Consider the following 20716-nt stretch of genomic DNA (forward strand, 5'->3'; position numbering starts at 1 on the left):
CACACATCTGTATCATCAACGCAGGTCAGTAAAGTATTACTTGAAATAGTTCAGCACTAACCAGCCCTGAAAACGTAGCTAGATTTCTTCAAGTACTATTGGCTCAACTAAAGCTTACTTGAAATCTGTGTTACACACCCAAACCTACATCTTCCTGGTTTGAAGGATAACACCATATACCTCAGGCATCAGGCAGACTGTACCAAGCAACTGAGGTGCCAGCAATTGGCGCAACTCAGACGAACCTAGGCTACCAAAAAGGTAGCATACAATTTCCTTGGCTACTAGGATAGACTAAGAAATCACCAGCGCAAGTAGCAGCTTAATTCCTGGTTAGCTATTGCTTGAGACTTGTCTCTTCCATTTAAGGGAGAGAGGTAGACTCCTACTTGCAGATTCCTGTTTTGTGTCTACCCTTATCAGAAGGCAGCATGCAAAAGATCTTACAGTGAGTTACAAAGTTAAGCAAAAGATCTTCATTCATCTCTTTGTGCTATCTTTTCCCCTCTAACTTGCCTAAACTCTGAAGGCTCAGTAGAAGTTTATGACTTCCATTCTTAAGGGGACGGATAGGTTGAAAAAAATTCTACTTCCCAAGCCAGCCACTAGTTCTCCATCTCTTTCTTATCCTGCAAATGTTGACCACATCTATATAATCACTCCACTTACCCTGGCAAGATTTGCCAGCCTGACAATGTGTCATGTGGTTCAGGACATTCTTCATGGTTCGACAGTGAGGGAGGTTGCACTGCCGCACCTCCCCGTTGGCCTGTTCTCGTCGCTGACATTTGTGAGCGTGCAAGAGGAGAACTAGTTGCTGCTGAATGAGTTTGCGTTTTTCTGGATCCGCTGTCGGTGCTCCAGACCCCATTCCTTGAGAAGCTGCTGGCCCCATCCCAGCTTGCTGAACTTGTGGAGCCTGCTGCTGGCCCTGGAGAAGGTGGAAAGGAAATTCCCAGAAATAAATCTATTTTTGAGAATAATCCATTTAGTAAGTAACCAACAGCAACAATTAAAAAAAAAAAAATCAAAGAGGAGAAACGACGACTACATTCTGTGATTAAGGGAATAACTCACCTACCTGTAATTCCAGATGACTCATTAAATATACCCCTTAGCACCAGTCCTGGCAATAATTCTCTCGTCAGCCACAATTTCTTCCCCACATCACTCTCCTAGTCCTAGCTCTTGCCTTATCAAAGACCAGCAGAAGTTTGCACATGCTCACAGGTTAATTTGCAGTACTAGACCAACCAGAAAATAGTAATAGCACTTAGATCTCAAATCTTCTCATTTTGAAGGCTAGAAAGTTGCATCCACAATTCTTGCAGTAATGGAAGAAAGCACCTTTTAGAGTGAAGAGAGTTTTCCCTCTATTTCAGTACAAGGTGCCTCAATTTGACTGTTCCTAGAAAAGAAGAATGAAGGGGAAGTTCTGGGAATCTTTTTTCATCAGGAAACTTGCACGTAGGCATTCAAAACAAGCATCTCCTAGTCTCTGCTACAGATGAAGCACAACTTCAGGGTAACACATGCCACAGAACTAATGTCAAGTATGGTAACATCTAGTACTTCTTCTGTACTTCTGTCTGTTCCTTCAGACTTCTTCGTATTTCTTCCAGGCAACATTTGAGGAGTACTCAGCAAAGAGGAGAGGCTCAGCAACTCTACGTGGCTTGTATCACTTCAGTTCAACAGCCTTCAGTTTCTAACAGACTCTTCACAGAAGGTTGTAGAAGATGTTTTTAGAGATCTCCAGACTTTTAGAGCTCAGCTACCTATATTCCTAAACTTGAGTTCTCCCATAGCTCTTCAATACCAGTATTAACCTTTCATTTTACAAGACTTCACCAATTACTCAGTCCCCTCAGGGTTTCTATAGGTTCCAATATGACCATAACTGCCTTGTTTGTGACCTGTTACTCTAAATGACAGCTGAGATCTCAGCTGAACCTAGGAATGAAAAGTTGCTGCTTAGCAGTTCAACTTCAGAAGAATTATATACTCTGCCCTGAATACAAGCTTGACAGGTGGGGTTCTGAACAGTAAATTTTGGCTGCTTCTTTATTGGTTCATAAAACCAACTCGTTTGTTGGCCTTCCAGAAAGTTCAATATTCAACTTAAACTTTAAATAAAACTCACAGGATTGAGCTCTTTTTAATTCAAAGGTACAAAAGTTACTCGGAAATGGGTTTTTCAGCAATAGTTAGTAAGATCAAGAGACTGACCTTCCTGGGGGTGAGTGGAATTTGAAGCAGGCAGAAATACAAGCTATATTCAGAAACATGAATTTGTTTCCCAAATTAAAAAAGTATATGTAGCAGCAGAGGGATGGCAGAACACGTTGCATGTTATACCCCTACCCAATTTAAGCTTCTAAAATAATGAGACAAAACACATTCAGCCACCAGTGTTAAGCTCAAGCTAGGGAACCTGATGTTAAGGCCTATTATTTATAAGCTTGGGCCATCCACTTTTTAGCCATCCACTTTTCCCACCACTCTTACTTCCCCTTTCTATAAGTTCTGCTGCAATAATGGGGCGGGGGTGTAGGAAGGAGGAAGCGACAAGGCTACTACAGCAACAACTGCCAGGGAGCCTCCAGCATCGTAATTCAGAACGGTAACGAACACATGACTGGGGCTTCTAAGCCCTATCATAGGCAATACCCGTTTGAGAAAGGATGCTTCTCTCTCCCAAAAGCACCAGCGAGCACAAGCAAGAAAACAATCCTCAAGACAAAGCTACACTGAGAAGGGACCCAATATACCAGCCACAAGAGAAAGGATGGGAGAGGAGAGCAAAGGTGTCCAAACAGGTGGCAAAGCTCACTTGAGTTAAGGAGCTCCTTTTCATTTTCTCTGCTAACAAGGTTTGAAGGGTGAAGAGTGGAGGTGCAGCTTATCAACAGAAAAAGCACAACTCAGCCCTCTCCTCCATATCAGCCCTTATAGGAGTTGGAGCAAGTGCATTATGTGTGGATTCAGAGCACACATTCACACTGGATATGACAGCTGCAAAAACCTACAACATGGCAACACCAGAGCATATTGGTCCACTTTGGTCTGCTACGACATTTTTGGAGACACCGTTCATTCTACTTACCATGTTAGGCATTCCTGCCCCAGGAACTGGCTTCTTGTCCATTGGAAACTGTGGTAAGCTATTCTGCAGTCCAGCTTTATTCTGCATTTGAGGCCCAAGTCCACTGGCTCCAATCTGCTGCCCAGTATTCTGACTATATGGCTGGCCGTAAGGGCTGGGATTGCTCATCATTCCCATCTAGGAATTAAAATGGTAAGACGTTGAAGTAATATGCTTTAAGTTCACAACATAAAAGGCAAATGAATACTTCAGAGAAGCAAGAGTGATCATATCCATGAACCAGCTGCAATGCAATACTGATCCACATGCTTCCCCTGCCCCTTTATGTGCATGTATTTACCCATCACACAACATTAACTCCTCAACCAGACAGTTCCTATAAACAGAGTGAGGCCAACTTACCAACCTTTGAGGTCAGTCTTGTCAGAACTGGCCCAATTATTTCTTTATAAGAGATTTTGTTCAATAGATTTCTTATTTCAGTTTTCCCCGTCACAGATTTGTACTATATAACTCACAAGTCTGGAAAAATTTTTTCTGCTCCCTGCATCTGTGCAGACTCCAAATGGAGACAAATACCACCTTCATTCATATCAGCAGGGTTTATCCCAAATACCTCCTACCCAACTGTCAGCACTCCCACACCTCCTCTCCAGACAGCCATAACAATGCACATCTCCATTTTCAGTACACAACCATTTTCAATTTAAGAATACACTATAGGCATAGGTAACACCACACACAGGCACAGTAACTCATTTGCAATGAGCTGTACTAGAGGTCAAAGGAGATGGTAGGAAGGAACTCTGCAAACAAAACAAAGCTACTGAACCATTCATCTACAGGGGAAGTAATTCATGTTTCACACAAGCTATATGCTCCTTTCTGCAATATGCATCACCTATTTGCATATTCAACAGTGTTAGCATACCAGAATATACCATTTGTTGCCTTGGAATGCCCCAGAATCTAAAGAACCATCAGGATTAATCTTGCCAATGCAGCTGTTTGTCCTCTTTTTTCCCATTCCTTGCGTTCCCACCTATTTTTCATGGAAAAAGTGGCCTTCAGGACCAAAACAACTACCCATAGAGGACCAGGAAAAGATTACCAAGTTCTCCCCATTACTCAGGCAGGATCCTAGAGGAGCCATAAGTCATAATAATAAAGGCACGAAAATACTTTTACAAGCTGTATTGTTTCAACTCACATTAGCATTTGACTAGACAATGTTCAGTCTCCTTGATGTTTTTTGGTTCAAGTCTGGGCATTTTCCTGCATCCAAAAAAGCGCATACAAGCTCCTATGGTAGGTTTGTTTCCAGTCACTCCTACGTTTATTCTCAAAGCATCCCTTGCTTCTACTCCTTACCAAGCTTCTCCAACCTGCACAGAGAAGTAACCTACATGCCTGGAGATTACCTGTGATTACAACCTGAAAAAGGAAAGTGGTTGACTAATACCTGCCAATCCATAATAATGGCCTTCAGTTTGCATTTACACAATAAAGCAGGATCGAAACCAAGCTACAGGAAAAGGAGTACAAAACTCACTAAAAGAACCTACCACTTTAGACATCTGATACATACAAGTGAATTCTCTTGAGGGCAGCCTCCCCCCTCCATGCAAAAGTAATATCCATAATAACACAGCAGTAATTCATTAGAGAGTAATGAAAAGAATCTCTACACATGGCAGATAAACAAACTATGCAATGATCAGGCAGAACTAAAAAAGCTTCCTTTCCTGTCTCCTCTGGCACCACCCCTGCTGTGTCTCCACGGTGATGAACACACATATGCAGTGACTGATGAGGCAGCTGCTGCCAAAAACAGAACAGGTAAGACTCAAACCCTTCCTGCCTCTCTCTCAGAAGACTAATAAGATCTTATGTGCAAGTTGAGCAGAAGGGAAAGGGGAGAAGGAAAATGTAAGGAGTCAGCAAACACACTTTCAGGACTCCTCCCCATCATCATTGCTGCCTCAAACTGTCCAACAGGTTCAAGACTTAGTGAAGGACTGACAGCAGGAATTATTTCCTTAAGAAAACAAGGTATCTTTTCCTGTAAGATAGCCTGATCCCTGTGGCTCCAGGAAGGATTTTGAAAGCAGGCAAATCCCCCAAAATAGAAAATTCTAAGCAAAGTTTTCAAATTCATTAATAATCATTGCTCCCAAAGGTAGCTGACACCTGAAAGTATACTAAATCACAGACTTTGCTGGCCATCACTAACACTGCTCCCATATGACTTCTGCATCTTACGCTGCTATCAGCTTTAAAAAAAAACCCCAAAATCTAACCGAACAATTCAGAGTTGAAGACTGAAAGCACATTTTCACACCGCAGTGTCACAGGGAGAAATCAAGAAGCCCATCTCAGACAACTGGGGATACCAAAGTATGCAGAACAACTGCGGCCTGATGAGCCAGCTCTGTCCTGATTGCAGAGGTAGAAACCCAAACCTAGACGACAAAAAAAAAAAAAAAAAGCACACCTAAGATGTGTCACCCAAAACAGAAGCTTTCTGATGAAACCCAGGGATGACATTTGACCATGCCAGTCAACCTTTATATCTGCAATACAGCTGGAGATAAACTTTAGGTGAAGCAACTGGCTTTTTCAAATGTACTAATCAAGTTGGCCCAGCACAAAGATCTCTGATGCTCTCAAGCATGAGCCATTGGCACAGTTTAGGGTGCACAACCAGTCCCCTCAAACAAGGCTGTCTCCATGGCAGAAATGCAGGGCTCCACTCTCCTTAGGGCTGAGAATCATCATCCACCTCACCAAGGTGACATCCTCCACCCCGCTGCAGCCCAGCGGACCTGGCAGCAAGACTATATGCTCAGCTCAGCCCAGCTGCTCCCAACAGAGGTAATCCTCAATTCCCCATCTCAGCCTACAGGAGAGGCAAAGATCAGAGAAGCACAGGCCAGGTTGGAGGCCAAGCGAGTCAAATTGACTCCAAAAGCCACACTCAAGCAAACCCTAAGAAGAATGCTAAAAACCAAATGCCTCAAGGTCTCCTGGAACAAATCCAGGGGAGACTGACACCTGCTAGATCCACAGCTGAACCTCACAGCAATGCCCCCAGTCCTGCTGTCACAGATCCACTAACCTGACACCAACAACCTGCATGCAACTCTAGACTGAGTCAAGAGAAGGGTCATTTGGGAGATTCTTCACCCAGCACAAAGTGGGCTTGTGACCCTGGCACAAGAAGCAGGAGCATGCTCACATCATTTGCTGTGACATGTTGAGAAACATGAATAAAAGAAAACATCAATCAGTATGAAATGGATGACCTCATGACTACAGAAGGAAGATAAAAATAATCCTGTAGAATTTTATAAGTAGGAAACAACCAGAAAGACTGACATACAGTTCATCACCACATTAATGATCTATTGGGAGTGAGGGGTAGATAAACAATCGAGTGCAGAAGAACCAGCCAAGGAAAGGTGGTGTTAGTACCACTGCGTAAGACAAGTACAAGGCTTCATCTGCAATACCATGCAAAAACATACATGGCTGAATCACAGCTACAAGTCAGCAAGTGCAACCTCTACTCACTCCTTCCTGGCCACCACCTCCTTCCACTGCTCTTCCCATTTCTCTTCTTATCCATCCCATCTGTTGTTTTTCTTCCTCTCCTCACCTGATAGCCTCAACTTACTTTCAGCACATATGCAAGGTCTTGCACACAAGGGAGAGCTGACAGAAATCTACATCACAGTAAAGGAGAAGAGGAGGAAACAAGGAAAACAGCAAAAGATGATGATGCATGGCTAAGACTGCAAAGGTAATCTTCTACAAACACAATGGAAAACAGCGTGACTTTCCTGCCTCGAACAGAAGCAGGGGCCGTCATTACCAGAATGGTGGAAGATGTGCACCTCTCGCCACGTAAACTGCATGGTTGACACAAGTTCAAGAAACATCCCAGTTTACAAGCACAAGCAGCGTCAGACAGGGCTGTTCAGACACTCCCCTCATCTGAGAAGAGTAACTACAAAATTGGAGGAAATTCCCTGAAGTTTTGTTCGAATGCCATGAAACATACGCATCTTCAGTTTGGAAGAGGGTCAACTAACTCTGCTTCTAGTTTTACTGTTGATACCACAGAGTAGAAATTGAGCAGGAATACCTGTTAAGGCTATGCGTATAGATGTTACACACATTCTACTGTTTCTCTATAAAAACAACTGCTCCACTAACAGTCTAATATTTGAAAGACAACTAAATACCAGCAATAGTATTGAACAATGACCAATTTGAAATTTTGCAAAGATAGATGTAAGCCTGGAGAAGTAATAGAATTAAGTTTTAATAACATTTTTCCAAATAATACAACATTTGCAGTTATCAACTATGTATCTCTATTAGGGTAACTGCAGTGCATGCACTAGTTTTAAGACCACACTGATGGTATCTAGCTAGTATCTTTCCATATCCACATGTTCACAAGTGGAAGTTTTAATTAACTTTCCCAAAACAGGAAAGTTATAGTAAATTCCAGCTGGTTCTTTAAAAACAAGAATTTATTGTACATAGTTTTCTAGTACCATTCTACTGACTGGTAGAGCATTACTGGACCCAGGCATAACCAAACAAGAAAATTTTGCCAGTGGTATCCACTGCATTCTTTCCAATGACTGCTACCGATCATTATTCTTCGCATTTGACTGCATAATGTTTTAAGATGCCTATTGCAAGATGCTAGCATCGTTTCACTGCCATCTGTGCAAGAAACTCCCCTATCCACCCCAGAAGCTTGGACTCAAAGATGAGTCTTTACTGCTCCATTTCTCCCTCATAAACAAATATTCCTCCCTTACACTAGGATAAAGTGAACAATTATCCATTTTTTTCACCTTGGTTCACCTAAAGAAGAAAAAGCAAAGGACCAGAACACACAACTACATTTTTAATGGATTACTGTACTTGATTGTATGGTACACTTGGTCACAGAGTCTAAACAGTATGGATACATTTACTTGTTAAATCAAAGAGCTAATGAAAATAAGGCAACCAATAACACTAACCTTCTACCGAAAATGTGACACTGAATATGCCAACACTAAGGAACTTACGGTGCTTTTATTTTCTTTATCTAAATTTACAATTTCAAGGTGACACCTTCAATCTCTCTGCAACTTTGAACAAAGCTAAGTAAAACAATATGAAATTTCAGAATAAAGGAAGTTACAGAGATTTTTTAAAAATTACATTAGTCTCTGTAAAATATTGCCATTGATTCTTCTTAATGGAGGTTGCACTGATAAAACCAAGTGTAGCTATTACAATAGGAGAAAACCCTGTATATACTCAAACAGTAAGCCAAATGACAAAGGATTACTACTGGAACTCTAAACATTTCAAGTAATTTCACACAGCAGAGGTGGTAGTTACTAATTTGAACTGCCTTCACATACATTTCATTACTTGAGTAACAGAAGATTACTTGAATCAGTGGGAGATGAAATCTAAATGACCTGAAGGCGAGGTGAATTTAGTCACTTTCTGACAGAGCACTACTATCGCAGAAATGCACAAACCAACTTACACACAAAATACCTTCCTCCCCTAGTAAGAGGCTGGACGGTAAGACTATAACTGGGCGTTCTCAACAGAACCCAGCAGAACAACAAACTGAAAGTTTTAACTAGATCTAATTCCAAATGAAAAATGGTTTAAAACAGGAAACACAAATTTGTCCTTAACTTATTATAGAGCATGAATTTGCTATCTGTTTACTTTTCAATTAGTCAAAGTTGTAAAACTATCTAGTGACACAAAAAGCCAAAAAACCCCTAAGCACTGAAATAATCAAAGCATTACAAACAATTTCCAAAACTCTATTTTAAGAGTAATAGGCATGTCTGTCATCCTCCTAACTTGCACACAACCAAGCACATAGAAAACAAAAATCTATTCAAGAAAGCAAAACTTGTTACAATTCCTTTCCCCTCCAAACTTCTAACAGTTCCTTTCAGGCTAGGCTTTCACAGGCATTTTTAAGCTGGTACTGTCACCAAAGCAGCATCCACACCCTCCTCTGACTGGCAATATCAACTCCTTCAATATGTCCCCTCCCTAATATCAGCACCAGCTTTCCAACTGATGCGTACAAATTGGACCAGAAAAACAGTATTTTTTTTTTAAGTGACCATGTAAGTTTCAAGCTTGTATTAGTTCCTTTACACAGCCTGTCATGCAACTGAGATGGCACGCAGACAGAATTGCTTCTTTGTATGTCAGTGACTGCTTACATCATACGTAAAACTACAGCATTAGACCACAGGATGTAAGAGGCAGATTACGACAGTACAAGTTTATGTATCCCAGGTGACCCGAAATCAATCCTTTACATCGATGTTTGGGATTTTTGTAGTCCTAAAAAGTAACACGTACAACTAGAAAAGTTGGGAAGTACACGGCTAACGTGTAAAGCAAGTATTCCACTCTATTGCTAGCCAATGTTTTGGGAGGAGAGAAAGAAAACACCTCAGTAACTCCACAGGACAACAGAACAACGCAGAAACGTAACTAAGCTCGCTTTCCAAATTGACTAGCCACTTGGAGCTCATTTTACTGTTAGAAGCCTGTAACATCCTCCCTCCCAATTAGTTAATATCACAGGCAACTTAAGCTGTTCCTCCATACAAACCATTGCAGACAACACATCTCTGTTTTACTGAGGGAGAACTCAGAGGCAACCATCCCATCACCCCAAGGGGCTGACTTTGGCAAGCTAACATGATGAAGTTGAATACAACCGAAGTTCCTGGTCTATTTTTTTTTTCTCCTACTGAAGGACAGCTCCCAGATAACGCACATTTTTTGCAGCAATGAAGGAAACCTACAGAAGTTATTACACAAACTCCCACATTAACAGCAACATAGTACTAAATTTACCAATTAAAAAACCCCCAGCTTTTAAAAACAACTGCTTAGGGTCCTCTGTTTTCATCATCTTTTTGAAGATTTGTAGGTGGGAAAAAACAAAAGCAGATGGGTGGAGAGATAAAACGGTCAGACATTACCGTTGTCAGATTTTGCTAACTCCACTGCATGAAGTGAAACGCAGGCTCCCTGCCAACAACCAAACCAATTGAAGACATTCTGGAATTTCAGCCTCCATTTCAGACTGTTCTTTTTCATCTGGCAGTTTCAGCTTCTTTATGACAGCTATATCCACCATACTTACACTAAAAGTCTCAGTCTTTTTATCAGCAATTAAAGAACCAAGTAGTTTTAACCAGTCTGGGACTATGAACTAAAACCCAGAAGTTACCGTGTATTTGGTCTGCATATTCCCAAAAGCATAAAACATTTTTACTTTAGATGTACAGCACATTTTGGAGTTTAAGTAAGAGAGGAAGACAATTTAATTTTGGAGTACATCAGCCATAAGCTTAATTTTCTGTCCTTTCTTTACTTCTCCTAGATAAATGAGTTCATTATAGTGGGTAACCCTACTTCAGCTCTAATAAGTAAGGATTAAGAAGTTGCATTTCACCCAAATATCCAATACATCAATTTTTGACCTCTGAATACAGCTTTCTGAAGATCAAAGCAATTTTTTTTTGTAGCCAAGGAATAACGGGTGAGACATTATATAATTCCAATACAAGAATACTTCCAAGCAGTTACATATTTCTTTGCACTGTAAACTGCATACAAATTTTCTGCTGTAGCTATCAAGCTTGCAAGAACCTCCCTATCAGGAAAAAATATCTGAAGTGACCAGACCACAAAATCGACTCATTACTACACACACATATATATCAGAGCCATTGTTAGCAGCACACTGAGCTTAAGTAAACAGCTAAGATCAAGGAATTTCATAATTAATAACATTCACAAGACACTAAAATCATTTTACTTAATATTAAGGCATAGCAAAACCATTAATACACAACATAATTTTCATTTATGTTTCAAATTCATTTAGAGACTATGTTACTTATCATTCCAAGCCCTCCAAGTGGGCTGACTTTAGGCATTCCAAGATAGATCTAGCCAGGCATTGCAAAGCACATTGGAAAAACTTTCCTGTTGTTAGCCAAGAAACACATTATACCAACCTAAAGTGAATTGAAACATTTAAGTATTTTCTAGGCTTCTGGTCAAAACACTAAAAACTTAAATACTCGAGTGGCTCCCTACTCTAAAAAAAGCTAATTGCGCATGACAAAAATTAAATTTAGACATCTCCTTGTCACTTAAACCACTAGGTCTTCTCTCATCTTTTCAGTGACTCACGACAACAACTTCCACTCTCCTAAACTACAAAAACACATCTATTTTCCTCTCCAGTATAAATAAGATTTTTATTTCAGCTTTCTGGTTTACTCTCCTATACACAAAGCCTTTGTAAATTTTAAAACTAGAACTGAGTTGGATTAACAGTCTTTTCAGAACCCAACACTTGTCTTCAGGTGTTTACACAAGCATTCCTTCTCCATCATTAACTCAAATACCTATTTCTTAACAAGGCCAATGTATGTCTTAGCACATACAGTGTACTGTCCATTCAGATGTGTATGTGCCTCTTAGCATGTGCTACAGCATAAACACTCAGCTGATCTCAGACAACAAATACTCTCATTAAGTGTCACAGAGAAAAAAGAACCACAACATCTAAAAGGTCCTGATGGATTCCCATCACACTCACTATACCAACATCACATTAGATGGGAAAATACATTTGTGGACAAAGCGTAAAACAGAATAAAATACAATCAAGTTACTTTCAGTGTTGTTGATAATCTATACTGCCACGAGATTTGTAAAACAGGCTTTTTAATCTAGCAATAGTCTTGCCTGTCGTGCAAGACTTGATTCTCACTTCCCATGACTGCCACAAATTCTACTTTAGCAGCATATAAACTATTTACCACATGATCCAGAACTCTCAAAAGAAAAAAAAAATACTATTCTATAGAACCCATAATGCAGAAGAATAAGTCTTAAAAGAAAGTAAAGTTTAGCTTGTCTTACCTTGTTCATGGCTCCAGGCTGTGGCCCTCTCAGTCCAGCCTGTGCTCCCATCTGCGGAGAGCCTTGTTGCAGGGTCTCAGCCAACAAGGTACCAGCACTACCCATTCCTGGGTTTGGGTATGGCATATTGGGTCGCCCTCGGCCTGCTCCAATTGAACCGTTCATGACTTGCCCCTGCATCATCCCTTGTCCATTGCCTGCTGCCAACATCCCAGGATTCATGCTAGCATTCATCCCTGTGTTCATTCCCATGCCAGGCTGGTTAACTGGACTGTTTACTGTTGGCATCATTCCTGCTGTGGACTGGGCTGAAGGACCCTGGTTTGGTCCACTTGCACCCATTGCCATATTGGGAGAAGTCAACCCAGCCTGTGCCATGGGGCTCTTCACCATGCTGTTTAACATTCCCATTCCAGGACTATTTTGTTGGGTTTGACTGGCCATGCCCTGGCCAGGGCCACCAACCCCCATATTGAGATTTGGCGAGCTACCAGCCCGTAAAAGTTCAGACAGCTGCTTGTGTTTAGAGGCAGCATCTTGTGCCAGGCCAAGGCTGGTCTGCAGCTGATTAATGTCACCACCATTGGTAAGTCCCAGTTCTGTGGAGCTGATCAGTTCATCTGGCAAGTCATGTTCCAGATCAAAGAGTGATCCAAAATCTGAAAAACAAAACAAATTTCATATGAGGTCAGAGTAATCAGTAATGTCTTGAAGAAAAAAATCTTGTTCATTAGTTTCTAATTTTTTTATTTCAAGTAACTAGCAAAACTTCACTTTCTACATTCTAACAGAATTCCTGAATCAGTCATTACTGAAAACTATCATGATAAAAGTAATTTCTAAACTTTACAGAGTCTAAACTAGAGAAGACCATTCTACTTCACTGTTCTACAACACTTTGTGTTGAAATATCACTGGGTATCTCAGACTATGATTTCTCAACTTGAGAAATTTGATGAGGAAGAAGAGGGAAAAAAACCTGTATTAAGAAAAATCCACAGAGTTAGCCAATAGAATTAGACAACAATTATTATAAAGAATTAAAAGGTTGATGGAAAAGCACTGTCTTTAAAATTAAATTTCTGCTGAACTCTGTCACTTTTGGAACAGACATCGCTGATCTAGTAATACAGTTTTCAAAAAAAAAAAGTGTTTACTATTTATAAAATAATAAATAGAGGTTTGGTTGTGTGTGGTGTTTGTTCTTTTTTCTTTTTTCTTTTTTTTTTTTTTAAATATTCCACATCCAGTCATTCCCAGCACAGAATTGCAAAATTCCATAGAACTTCACTGGACAGCCAGTACCTTCCCACAACTAACTCTTTCAGAAAACAAAGTAACCCTCCTGGCCACGAAGCTATGAAAAAAACACTGGGACGAAAAATCAAATTCACATCTCAAGAGCCCATGCAAAGCAATCCCCAAGGTAACCAAATGGAGAATGATTACTATTTGGGATATATAGGTACAAGAATATTACACAGTACCCAGAATCAATTTGCTCAAGAAAACAAGAAGTTCTTATGTCTGCAGAAGCAGCATGCACCTTGATCCGTATATTTAGTCTATGGTAGTTAAAGCAAAAATAACCTAAAAAGTTTATGGCCAAAAGCTGAGGCACTGTGTGATGTAGCTATGCACAACTAGGCTGTAAAAGTTAGTATTTGGAATCTGAAAATACCTAGTAAAGGAGAGGTTTTTTAATTTTAACTATTGGAACATTTCTGCACCACTTCTGTCAGAAAAGTCATTTCACGGATGCCCTGTAGGAGGTATTGCACCGCATTTTCAAAAACTTCAGATCTAGACAACGACCTAAAATACTACTCATTATCTCAGCAACTGCATTTAAAAAGAAACGTCAATTGCACTGAGTTCTAGAGAGGCTGGCAAGATGACTTGATCCAAATATTAATGGAAAAAGACTACAGTTAAACAGCACGTAAGCCAGAAAAGCCCATCAGCATTAGAAATCTGTTCAACATGTCTCACACAATACCATACCCAAACTGTCAAACTCCAGTACTAACAGAGTTTCTACAACTTCACAACTGTTATCACAGATAAGATCATGACTTAAGAATTGTGAAAATATGGTATGAGGTTGGCAAGAATGCCGGTATACCACAACAGAGGAGATTTTATAATTCTATTTATATATTCTTCATTACTGCAAAGAACCAAAAACAGAATGAAAATTTCCACTAAAGAACTATGTTTCAAACTATTCAAATCAGTTAGCCCATTCTTCATGAATGTAAATCTCATAGTGTAAGTTATGCTTTGCAACACATCCGAAGGATTGTTCTTTCATTTGCATCATTGCTATTCTTCAGTATGACTGGTATTTTTCAAGATTCAGAATTGAAGGAAGAAACAGAAGAATGAAGCTTTGTCCAAATTCTCCTCCATTTAAAATGACAAATTTAGAGTTTCATGTCACCAGATTTCTCAAAACACACTCCCCCCAAAAAAAACCAAAACAAAAAATCCACCAAAACAAAAAAACCCCACCCAAACCCACACAACCAACTTAATGCTCAGTGGTTAGCCTAAGAATTAAATATTGTTGAACATGGGAAGAGTTACAGTGGAAGAGACCCTCAAATTAGAGGGGAGATCAAGGCAATGGAGAAAGAAATAAAAAAAAAAACCCACGACAGTTTAAAGTATCTTCAACAGGCATCTTAAGATGCCTGTTAGGATGCCTTTAACAGGCAAATGTTGAAGCACTACATCCAGAAAACACTAACTAATAACCTGTCAAACAGCCCATGAGTGAGGAAGGAATAAAAAATATGATCAGTAATTCCAAAGTTAGTCTGCTGTCCAGAAAAAAAAAAAAATTCTTAATGACAAACAAAACTGAAAGTGAAAGTTAAATGTCTGGGAAGAACATGAGCCAGCACAAACCCTGCACCTACAACATCACCATAATGGCAGCACACAGCAACCTCCCATTTGCAAACTGGGAAACAGCTGTTGACCCACACAGCTCAAAGGCCAGTTTTATGACTGATGGTAGCTGGGGAAAGAGCTTCTGCTCTTGAAAAGACACAGCTTCCAGGACAGGATGAGTCCCAAACCAAAAAATCCCAACTTCACCTTTCTTGAGATCAGACCATTGTATATTAGGCCCTTCACAAAACTACCTGGAAAGTGATCACTAGATGTCTAAATATGAAGAAGTAATTTGTTTTTCAAACCACCACAGAATATTTGCTCAGAAAGACCCATTTAGATGATTTCAGACAAAATACTGCAAAGGGGCAGTGCAATTCTTGTTTTGAGAGACAAAGATTTGCTCATCTTTCTTCACAGGAAAATATTAATCTGCTTCTCTGAAGAGCTCACTCTTCTTGAAATTCCTCCTCCTCGTAAATTAGAAGATAATTCCAGCTTTAGGGCTTACTTGCTCACATCAGCTGGAGTATCCCAAGCTACCTCAGCTCCTTAGCCTGGTCATTCTGTGCCACCCATGAACAGGAAGAAAAATATCATAAAAACTCAGTGGTTTTAATTATTTTTATTAATGTCTCAAAACACAACAAATCAACAGCTACATTAAAAAACCCCAAACTCAAAACTAAATGGTTGTGAGATAATCCCAATCAGATTAATTCTTTACATCAAAAAAATGTAAACTGTTCTCTCCATATAAGACTAACTTGTTAGGATTTTTAATCCTTGAGAATACACAACAGATGCCTCATCGCAAAAGAATACTATCAGCTACAAGCCAAAATCTTAAGTAGTAAATACCAGCAATGCAATATTCTGGTGTGAGTTTGCTGTTTTTATAAGTCTTTTCCAAATACAAAACTTCAAAGTCTTCTTCAGCCAGTAGATAAACAACAAAACTAGAAAAAAAACCCCAAACCTTCCAGTTTTCTGGTTAACTATGAAAATTACATTTTTAGTCAACTGCCAGGAGGCAGAAGTTTTCAGATACAGGACTGAAACACAAACAGTCTCAAGAGACCATAAAGATCAATAAGACTTTGTGTATATCTAGCAACAGTGGTAATCCATTTCACAGTCTTTTACATACAATACGTATCCTAAAGCCCACTGTAGAGGGGTCTGCCTAGGAACAATCCAAAAACTGACAAGGCTGGGCCAGACAGCTCATAGACTATGTGAAAATAATGACACATACACTCACACAAGAGCCAAAGGCATAGCTTAAGACAACGGTAATAAATATCCAGAGAACCAATTGACTTTCCAGTACGCAGAGTCCGCTGCTAGCCTTGCAATCTGTTTCATTAAGGATACACATGAAGGTTTCTAACTAACAAAATAAAGTTTGTGGGAAGGCGAAGAAGGCAGGTTAGTCCTGCAAAGGTTTGTCTACCTCATTCATAATCCCTAGAGATCTTAGGGTATAATCAGACACAGAAAAACTGGGAAGTAACAGAACAGACAGTATTCGGACTAAGAGCTCAAAAACATCAAGTAATATGCAGGCAGTACGTGGTAGAGCTAAATCTTGATCTCAGTAGAGTGGCACAGAATGATTCCACGTTACATAATTTATGGTATTATTAGTGTGTTTCTTTCCATAGGTAACAAGAAGATATAGAATAGATTGCTACTGCCACCTAAGATTCGAAGGAAAGAGAAGAAAAGTACCTCCACAAAACAACACCTAAGTAGGTAATCAAAGTCTTAACCTGAGGTAATGTCAACATGCAAAGGCATATAAAAATTCCTTTTAGGAACTGTACCACTACTGAACACTTAAGCAAGTCTTTTTTTGTAAGGTCAAGAAACTGGCCTGACTCGCCCTGGGTACACTAGATCTGTGGTGAGAAAGCGGGTCAGAAAAAGACAGTAGATGGAGCAGGTCCATTTCTTTCAATGGCAGTCCAGTTAGACTGGATTAAGTAATATGAACTGCACCCTAAAACTGTGAGAAAGCAACTTCAAAAATCAGTGTGCTATGGATTATTTTCTTAGCTTTGGACCCTACAAAGAGCTAACCTCTTAGAAGTCTGCCTTTGACAGTACCTAATCTGCAAGATACAAGGAAACTGCTGGCCTGCGTTGGAAACCCACCTGGCACCAAAATGGACTTCAAACTAGTACAGATTTAGAGCATGCAATCAAAATTCCTTAAGTCAGGTAAGACATCAGTGCCTTATCAAGTGATCAATTCCCAAATGAGTTACAAAGTATTTACTTCAAGTTAGTTTTACTGCAAGAGCACCCGGCAGCACCAGTGATGTAACAGCTCTCAAAGCATGCAAGGCAGGTAGAGATTTCTGGCAACACTTACGACGCATGGAAAATACATCCATTTAACTACCTAGCAAAGAAATAGGTATGTGGGTTCAAGTGGCACACGCTAGTTTCTTTTGCGTGCTTTCTAGCCCAGTCATGATGCAGTCATTTTCTCATTCCTGGATTAAGACAACAGCCCTCTATTCACCTTTCAGAATAAAACAGGCATTTCTATCAATATGGAGATTATCTGGTTCTAGCAAAGAGGCTGCAGTGAATAATAGCAGTTTTCTAAGAACCTGCCACATGCTACACAAAAAAGCAAGAATGCTCTACTCATGTGTACTGTACCCTCAGACTCCAGACATTCAAGCATTCAGTCTCAAAGAAGAGTTGGTGTATCTGAAGAAACAGCATCATGTGTGAACACTGATCCCTGAAGAACCCTGTATGCCTGACACGTAAGGCAACAACTTACTCCAGTGCTTACCTTGTTGCTGATCTTGCAGAGCTAAGAGACACCACAGTTCCTGTCCCTGCATCCCATTTATTATATTCTGAACACAGACATATCAAATTAGAAAGCTGCTGAACAGCCACCTTTTTGCACAAATGTTTCTGGGCTCCAGAAACCTATCAGTGGATTAAATTATATCACAGTTGTTACGTTCACAATGAAACAAGTGGACAAAGCTTAATACAGGACACTGAATACAAAGCATGCATGTGACAGGGTTGACAGTAGCCACAAATTATGTCGGACTACACAGAAAACATGATACCTTTGCTGTGCTTTCAGACAAAGAATAACAATAAGCTGCTGAGGTCAGTATCTTCCCTGTATGGCAACATGAAAGCTATCCAGGAATCGAAGAGGGCCTAGATGTAACAGAGAAAGTGCCCAGAGGATACAAACAATATTCCACAGAAACCAGCTGTTCAAGCTTGCAGCATTACAGGCCCTAAAATGTATTGTCTGAAATGCCCTTAAAAAAAAGCCAGAATTCAAAACACAAAAATAAAAAAGGCAGAACAAGGTAAGGAGAGACATTCTCACAAGACAATTCAGATGTATCCCCAAAAATGCAGAAGCAAAGGCAAAGCACAGACATGAAACAAAGTGCTAATAAAGTCACCAATTCCCAAGGTCTCTGCGATGGCAGAAAATTAAGCTAGACATGTTCACACAATTTTATCAATGGGAAAAAAAACCCCACAACACCCAAAAAACCCAACCCACCCCACATCTAGAGGCAAAAGCTCTACAATTCCTACCAAGTGGGTGTGAGAGAACTTTGCTATACAGCATTTTGGAAATTAGATTTATTCTTACCATTAAAGCCCATTAAGGAGAAGGCTTTTCATGTAGATCCTCTATGAAGCCACAATTACCCAATGGTAACACAAACTCTGCCAAATAATTTTTCCTAACTTGATTTAAATTGACTCTACCTTTTAATCTACTAATTTGATGCAAAATGAAGGGGCAAAAATTTAACATGAGCATAAAATATTAGGGTCTAGATTCATCATTGCAACTACTGCTTCCAAAATCCTAGGACATCAGTCCCTATATAATCCTAATCATCACTCACCCCCAAGTGGAAACATGATACAGGTCTTCACTATCGTTTATGTAACAGACTAAGAATGTTCAGTTGCTGTATTATTCTATTTGGGTAACAAAGTCTTCAGCGTTAGACTTTGATATTAATTCTGTTCCCTGCAAGAAAGTGGGGAAGCACTGCCTCCTTCCTTGCCTGCTAATCCAGAAAAGACCGGAATTTGTTCACCACATTAAGAAACTTGGTAATTTGAAGTAAGACTGCCAACGATATAAGCAGAAAGCACATCTAAAAAGGACATCCTCAAAACTCCTGGAAGACAACAAACAGAAAGGCACAAAACGTATTAGGACATCACGGTACTGCACAGCTTCAGGCACAGTTTTTTTAAAAACAACCAAACATTTGGTTGGTGAAGGTCCAATTCCCCACCTAGAATACACATGATTTCATTATTGGTTGTAACAACTAGGTATAAATTTAACCATTTTACAAGTGTAAACAAAAAAAAAAGTCATTCTAAAGAAGCAATAACTTATCATTCAACATCTATTGTAAAGTCCTAAAATTAGGATATGACTCTCCAGTTTTTTTAAGCTATCCTAATTCCTATTCAAACACTGGTGTCAAACACAAATTCTTGCTTAAGGAAAAAAGTTTCAATTTTGCAAAGTCTCAATAATCTGCAAATTTAAGTCATACTTGTTCCAAACTACTATCAACAGAAATGCCAATTTTAGTAGATTCTGGTTAATATATGGGTTTTTTGCAATTTCAAAGAAGTGTATTTATAACAAACACTTTTCATTTTCATTATCATAGTCAAAGTTCTTCAACAACCAATATTTAGAGATACAGATGATAGCAGGTGTTTACCGCTGAAAACCATAGTGAAAATTCAATGGTTATGATTCTGGAATATGGAATTGTAGCTGTTCTAGGGAAACAGGAGTGGTGTAATCATATGGAAAAGACTGGGTACAAGAATCAAGACAGGGTATGTTTAATGTTTTAACATGACTTAAGGAGGTATTTCAGAGATGTTGTTTGTGTGCCTGCCTATTCACGCTGTTACCTAACACAACACAAACGTATTAGCCTTGCCATCACTGATGACCCAAGTAAGATGAAGTTTTGACACTTTAATTCCAAAACGCTGAATTCATACAGTTAATAGTTTCCTTGTTAACATGTTGCTCTTCGCATGAATTTCACTGGGCTACCTTTAACTTTAGTGAAAAGTGTCTAAATTAGCCCTCTTATTCCCAAGACTATCCTGTGTATGCCACTGAAATTCCCATAAGACCACCTTAAGTTACCTACTGTTGGTCTGTGGTATTGTTAAATAGTAAGAATGGCATTTCAGTTGGGAATACGATAAATTACAGACCACCAAGCACACAAGTCTGCAAAGTGAGAGATGCCTTGCTGGTCTGCTATATTGGTGGGCAAAAAATGGGTACATGTAGACAGGAAGGGAACACTTGTATATGCAGAAACACACTGAATCAACTTCACTTTAGAAGTGATTACAAATCAGTTTCAAGAAAAGAGTAAAGTTCACTTCATTGTCAAGCTAATGAGGACTTCGAAATGATGCAATCTGCATATACAATTACCAAAACGTCATGTCAGTTTTCAATGGTACTCCTGAGTAAAACCAAAATGCAATACTGAATTTATGCAAAAAATAAATATAAAAGCAAGCAAAACACAGTTAGCAGATTAGACTTCTTTATCTTGAACCAGTAATTCCCCAGAGTTCCTGAAATTATATTCAGGAATACATAAAAGGCAGTCTAGCTTCAGCAGA

At 39.5% G+C, this 20716-nt stretch overlaps 1 protein-coding gene across 3 annotated transcripts in view; it reads right to left on the reverse strand.

The window, feature by feature from the left end:
- The window catches only part of EP300 (EP300 lysine acetyltransferase), a 64925-nt gene that overhangs the window by 35773 nt on the left and 8436 nt on the right, over positions 1–20716 (reverse strand). For all 3 annotated transcript variants that reach the window (XM_075751704.1, XM_075751699.1, XM_075751689.1), the window contains exons 2-4: positions 12113–12771; positions 3107–3283; positions 670–931 (exon numbers count right to left, since the gene is read on the reverse strand). In XM_075751704.1, the coding sequence (XP_075607819.1) occupies positions 670–931; positions 3107–3283; positions 12113–12771 (1098 nt within the window). The remainder of the gene's footprint in view (positions 1–669; positions 932–3106; positions 3284–12112; positions 12772–20716) is intronic.

This window comes from Balearica regulorum, chromosome 1 (assembly GCF_011004875.1).
Source record: "Balearica regulorum gibbericeps isolate bBalReg1 chromosome 1, bBalReg1.pri, whole genome shotgun sequence".
Lineage (NCBI taxonomy): Eukaryota > Metazoa > Chordata > Aves > Gruiformes > Gruidae > Balearica > Balearica regulorum.